This window comes from Acomys russatus, chromosome 7 (genome assembly GCF_903995435.1).
Source record: "Acomys russatus chromosome 7, mAcoRus1.1, whole genome shotgun sequence".
Classification (NCBI taxonomy): domain Eukaryota; kingdom Metazoa; phylum Chordata; class Mammalia; order Rodentia; family Muridae; genus Acomys; species Acomys russatus.
Genome location: NC_067143.1, coordinates 55,754,382 through 55,760,786, shown reverse-complemented (window position 1 = coordinate 55,760,786; position 6,405 = coordinate 55,754,382). Strand labels below are relative to the sequence as shown.

At 41.2% G+C, this 6,405-nt stretch overlaps 1 protein-coding gene across 1 annotated transcript; it reads left to right on the top strand.

Annotated features, from left to right (window-relative positions):
- Window positions 1-5,202: 5,202 nt before the first annotated feature.
- On the top strand, window positions 5,203-6,150 carry LOC127192236 (olfactory receptor 51I2-like). Its single transcript, XM_051149562.1, has one exon. The coding sequence runs from the start codon at window positions 5,203-5,205 to the stop codon at window positions 6,148-6,150; it is 948 nt and encodes a 315-aa protein (XP_051005519.1).
- The last annotated feature ends 255 nt before the right edge of the window (window positions 6,151-6,405 follow it).

Sequence of the window (6,405 nt, the reverse complement as noted above, 5' to 3'; positions counted from 1 at the left end):
CTCTCTTTAGAAATGCAACTGTTGTCTTGGACATTTATACAACACGTGTTCACCTACAACACGTGTTCACCTACAACACGTGTTCACCTACAACACGTGTTCACCTACAACACGTGTTCACCTACAACACGTGTTCACTTACCAGTTCACATGGCCTGGTGATGTCTTCAATGGTTTTTAGGTGATTGAGATCTCAGAATTCTTGATTAAGATCCAAACAAATATATAGTCTTTGTTTCAGCTCAGCATGTTTAGAGAAATAAAATGCTACACAATAAAACAGCGTGAACTTTTCTGGAGAGACTAACTTGGCTCTCACAAAATAGCTTTCCTTTTAAAAAGTTATTATACAGTTGTTCCAGAACAAAGACTTGCTAGGGCTGGAGGTACTGCTTAGTGGTTGAGAGTATGTTCTGCAGGCTAGAGAGATGGCTCAGCAGTTAAAGACTAGGCTCATAAGCAAAAAATAGAAGAGAGTGTGTTCTGCTCTTGCTATGGACCTGGGTTCAGTTCCCAGCACCCACATCCAGTAGCTTCCAGCTGCCTGTCATCTGCATTCCAGGAAATCATACACCCTCTCTGTCCTCTGTAGAAACCATATGGTGTAAATAAACTCACTTAGGAAAGCACATATTCACATAAAAACGTCCATCCAAACAAACTATCTGAATACGTATGACCAACGTGGAAATCAGCCTGTGTTTAGAATTTATATGTGACATATGCTTTGTAATCAGCAACATGTTTAAAAAGCACAGAAATACTATAAAGCGCTAAAACCCATGAACAGTTTTTAAAAAGATTTATTTATTTGTTATTATGTATATAGTGCTCTACCTGCAGGTACACCTGTAGGCCAGAGGAGGGCATCAGATCACATTGTAGATGCTTGTGAGTCACCATGTTGTTGCTGGGAATTGAACTCGGGACCTCTGGAAGAGCAGTCAGTGCTCTTAACCTCTGAGCCATATCTCCAGCCCATCCATGAACAGTTTTTGTTGCCTGCTATTTTATTTTATAAGAATGATAATTTCCAGAAAACATCTCTCTCTCTCTGTCTCATCTGCCTCCATTTCCATCTCTTTCTCCTCCTCCCTCTCTTACACACACACACACACACACACACACACACACACACACACACACGGTATATGAATAATCTGGCTGGCTTTTTGATTGACAGTTGTTTGATCATGGAAGCAGAGAACTAGGGAAGAGTCCAACAGCTGTTGCTTAGGGAGACAAATTTCCCCATATTTCTTCTAATATTTTTTCTTAGTCAAAGAAAATAAGCACTAGAGGAATACTTAGAATAAGAAACTATTAACAAAATTAATAATAATTTCAACGGCACTTAGTAGGTTTTATTTTTAGCAATGCTTGATACCTGCCTAACACCCCCAAAATGTATGTGTCCCCTTCATCTCCTTTATTAAGACAGTGTTAAGAAATGAGAAATGATATCATTTTATCCCACTTAGGGTGATTTAATTTTTGTTTTTGGGCAAAACAAATCCCCTCCCTTGATAAGACATGTTCATGGTGTTACAGTGGCACAAACAGCATGGGAGTACCAAATGCTTTCTGATTGGATCTAAATCCCATTCCACAAGATGAAACCAATACCTGGCACCATTATCAGGCTAAGACGCTATTACTATTATGTGGCTAAATAAACATCATGTTAAATAGATTCTTAATGACTTATCATTATACCCACAGATTCATGTATCAACTCTCATCTTATATTTGCAGTAGATGGTGATTGACGCATAGACCCACAACTGGCCAGAGCACAGAGAATAGGAGACAGCAGAATGTTCTTCCTGGAAGGGAACATATATATTTCACATCCTTCCCAAGGATCAAAGGTCAACTATGGAAGAGGAAGTGGAAGGAGTGTATGAGTCAAAGGTGGTGGATGACTAAACGCTACTTTCTAGACACAGTAGGTCAGCTTCACACATACATTCAAAGAGTTGAAGCAGCAGATAAGAAAATCTGTACAAGCCCAGACTAGATCAAATCTCAGCAAGGAGAGAGGTGTTTGGCACAAAATCATAGCCCTGGCTGTGGAGATATTGGCAGTGGTTAACTGCTGGGAGAGGGGAGCGAGACAGTTTTCTCTACAAGGATAGCTCCACGGAAGCAGACCACCGTCCACTGGAAAGCTACACATCCAAGAGTAAAAAGGACACTAAGTTAGGTCAGTACAGAAGTAGGTGTGATCTGTAAAGAGTTGAGGAAGGAGTTGAATATGATCAAAACACATTGTAAAACTCTCAAAGAATTAATAAAACTCCCAGAACAGACACTGATGAGTATAGGGAGAGAGAGAGGGGGGGGGGGACTCAACTTCTGACAGGAATATAAATTAGTATGTATGTTACAGATACTAATATAGAGTCCGAAAGTTCTTAAAATAAATCCGCTCTATGATCCAGCTATCTCAGTATATTTCCAAAAGAGAGGACATCAGCACAATAAAGTGACACATGAAAGGTCTTGTGTATTTCAGCACTATTTACAACAATTAAGGCAGGAAATCAGCCCAGGCACCCACAAGCAGTTTAATGAAAAATGAAATATGTACCATATAAGCACAACAGAATATTTATTTAGCCATGAAGGAAGATGCATTCTTACAATTTGCAGCAAACTGAGAGTAACTAGAAGACATGAAATAGTAGTGTGTTATTTATTTATCTACACAAAGCATGACTGTTCTTCTTGTGCTGGCCAAGGCCTTGGACTCAACCAGAATGGTCTCCCATTTTCAACCCATTTGTCTTAGTCTCCCCATGCTGTGATTACAAGTTTGCCATGTCATGCCTGTCCGTTATATGTTTGGTAATTGTAAATGAATAAAGAAATGGTCTGTATGAAAGCAGCCTTGTCACTTGGTACTACAATTTTGAGTGTATGTTGACTTCTGGGCCTCCAGATTTATCAGGTGTGAAAGGGGAGGATTCCTTGTCTGTGGGGTTGGTTGTGAAGATTAGGTAAGGCAATGTCCTTAAGCTTTGATGGGGTTCAGGGACACTGGAAACACAGGGTATCACTGATAAGATTTGTTCCTGTTGTCTATAGGATTAGATACTTCTACTGTACAGCCTCTGCATCTTCCGGGGGAAGGGGTCTTGGGGTGGAAATTAGGCTTGGGGAAGAACTCTGTCTAGCTGGGGAAGAGGAAGAATGAATTAGTTGTGTATCATTTTACTTGTGTTGGACTCCTTGTCACCCCGACCCTGACATGACACATTGTTTACAGGACCCCAGGGGTCATGAGGACATGCCACAGCTGCCTGTAAGCTTTGTTTGATTGGCAGGAGAAAGACTTTTATCTTCTTCTCTGCACACAGCTCTGAAGCAGCCAAGGGAATAGAGGGCAGGTTGTAAACACCGGGACTGTGTGGTGAAGAACCTATTCCCAACAGGGCTTGGCTGAAGAATATTAGGTCTTTCTGTAGACCCTCCCCTGCTCAGAGGTGAGAGGAAGCTCCTGAGAAATGTGGCAGGAATATGAGTTCTTCACCAGGCCTGGAGTGAGCATGGCACAGGATGCCAGGAGCATGTGGTAGGCTGGTGCATCTCCTTGTAGCTGTTGGCAGTTTTATTTGTCCTCTTAATCTTTATTTTCAGTGTTTCTGTCATGGTATCTTTACTCTTTCCTCTCTGATTGCATCCTGTATCTTCCATATATTTACTCACGCGACCTTATCCCTTTTTATATTATTTTCCTTTCTTAATTTTTTTTCTTATTTCTATACATATCTATCTAACTCTCTGCCACTTCGCTCTTCATTCTCTATTTTCATTTTGTTTCTTGGTTTAAATTTCTGGAAAATTACAAAGAAATCTAAATGACACTGTTGTTATCAAGGGCCACTAGGGCCTTTTAATCTTCTCAGGTTACAACGGATGTTAACGCATTTTTTTTTTTTTTCCTGAAGAAGTAGGATTTTAGTTAAGACAATTTTGGGTTTTCTAAAGTGGTATGTATTCCTTGGTGGAATGAGACTACAGTGTTCAGGAAGTCTGTTCACCTCTAAAATCAGCTTTGTTCTTTCTTTGCACAGCACTGTCAGAGGCTCCGCTGGAAAGATTTCTCCAAGTATTTCTGATCTGTCTTTTCTACCTCTTCAAAACTAATGCTGATTTCCAGTAAACTTGTCCTCCTTTGGTGGGTCCTCAGGACTCTTTCTCAAACCCTCATCTCGTAACAAATAATTTCCTCCTAATATCTAGCATTAGTATACCCTGATACAAAACTTAAATTCCACCACAGAAAACTGTCTTTCCTAAGACTTGTATAGAATAATAAATATGGAAGCAGTATGCTATTCAATGATGGGTAAATGATTACCTGTGAGACACAGAAATTGATCTGGCACCCATATTATGAAGTCACTCTTTACCAGGTATTAAAGGTTTATAGGCTTGCCACAGAAATGTTAAATACTGTTAAATGCAGCTTCTTCCTCAAATGGGTGGATCTTAAACAGGGTAGCAAAGGAGAAGGATGGAAAATGCAAGGTGTGGTGCTCTCCCACTACAGCCTCACCTGGGCTGGTGTAAGGCAGCATTTCTTATCTCCTATACTTTGAGAAAATTGACTTTCTAATAGATAAACAGAAATGGTATGTTATGAACATGAAAGCTTGTGGTATCTTATCAATTTATAGTGAAAAAAATCCCTGGGGATTGTAGTTGGGTTAGAATTCAAGTTCTAAGCATGTAGCTTCCGTAATAAGAAACCTGGGATAATTTCCTTCCTTTACTTGAACATTTGTCTCCTTATTTTTCAGAATGGATGCTTAATATCCTATAGATCGTCTTACGTGATGGTTATGAAGTTTGAGGCATATGAAAGTATCTGACTGAATGACCATAAAGACCATATCCAGGAAGCTACTAAAAGACCGAATGAGATGGTCAACCCGCTCAAAAAGAGTTCCAATTCATTCTTCTGAAAGAATCCTGAAAAACGAAGCCTCTCCCCATAGTTAGAGTGTCATAACCTTCTGATCAGCTCACCAGTGGATTTCAGAAATCAAATACAGGTGCAATCATTATTAAAAAACCAAACCAAACCAAACCTGCAGGCTGTCTTTCCCTCCACAGGCATAGTAATAGTATTGGACACATGGTGTAGTTTTCTAAAACGTTCATCTGACTGGTGACAAACGACTCTATTCTTTCATGGGGAACTTCAAGTTCAATGCTTCTGAGGCTCCCGTCTTTGTTCTGACAGGCTTCCCAGGAATGGAAGCCATGGAGCCCTGGCTATCCCTCCCTTTCCTTTTGTTCTATGCCATCTCCATTGTAGGCAACTCACTGATCCTCCTCATCATCAAGGAGGAGCAGAGCTTGCACCAGCCCATGTACTATTTCCTGTCCCTATTGTCTGTGAATGACCTGGGGGTGTCTTTCTCCACCCTGCCAACCGTTCTGGCCACGCTTTGCTTCCATGCCCGAGTCATCACCTTTAATGCCTGCTTGGCCCAGATGTTTTTTATACATCTCTTTTCTTGGACCGAGTCTGGCATCCTTCTGGCTATGAGCGTCGATCGCTATGTAGCTATCTGCAATCCACTGCGTTATGCCACAGTGCTCACCAATGCCCGCGTTGTGGCGATGGGCCTAGGAACTGTCCTCCGCAGCTTTGTTCTCATTGTGGTCTTCCCAGTGCTTTTACACAGACTGCCCTTCTGCCACCCTCAGAACATCCTCTCCCATGCGTACTGCCTACACGTGGATATGATTAAACTGGCCTGTACTGACGTTTCCCTTAATAGCCACTATGGGTTGTCCATTGTTTTGCTCACCTTTGGCCTGGACTCTACACTCATCTTCATCTCTTATGTGCTTATCCTGCGATCAGTGCTGGCCATTGCATCTCAGGAGGAGCGCCTCAAGACACTCAACACGTGTGTGTCTCACATTTTGGCTGTGCTCATCTTCTACGTGCCCATGGTCAGTGTGTCCATTGTGCATCGATTTGGGGCTAGCCTGCCTCATGAAGTCCATATCCTCATGTCTATTCTCTATCTCTTCGTGCCTCCTATGCTAAATCCTGTCATCTATTCCATTAAGACAAAGGAGATACGTCGGAGACTCCTCAAGATGCTTTTCAGGATCAAGTTGTGACTCAGGCACAGACAGAAACAACATATAATCTAGTGTTGGGAGTATAGACATCCAGCCATCAGAACAGGGTGAGAATAACTCTCTATTCTGTGATGCGAGGTCTGTGCTCAAAGTTCCAGGATCACTGATAAGTTTAATTTTCATTATTAGGCTAATACCTGCCAATACCATTTGGGGTCATAACCAGAACTTAACTTTGTTAGCTTTTCTTTATAGACAAAAAGCAATCTTGTTTTCTTTTCTTTCTTTTCTTTT

What these genes read in the sequence shown, in the direction of transcription:
- LOC127192236 (XM_051149562.1), top strand. Translation starts at nt 5,203, where the DNA reads ATGGGGAACTTCAAGTTCAATGCTTCTGAGGCTCCCGTCTTTGTTCTG.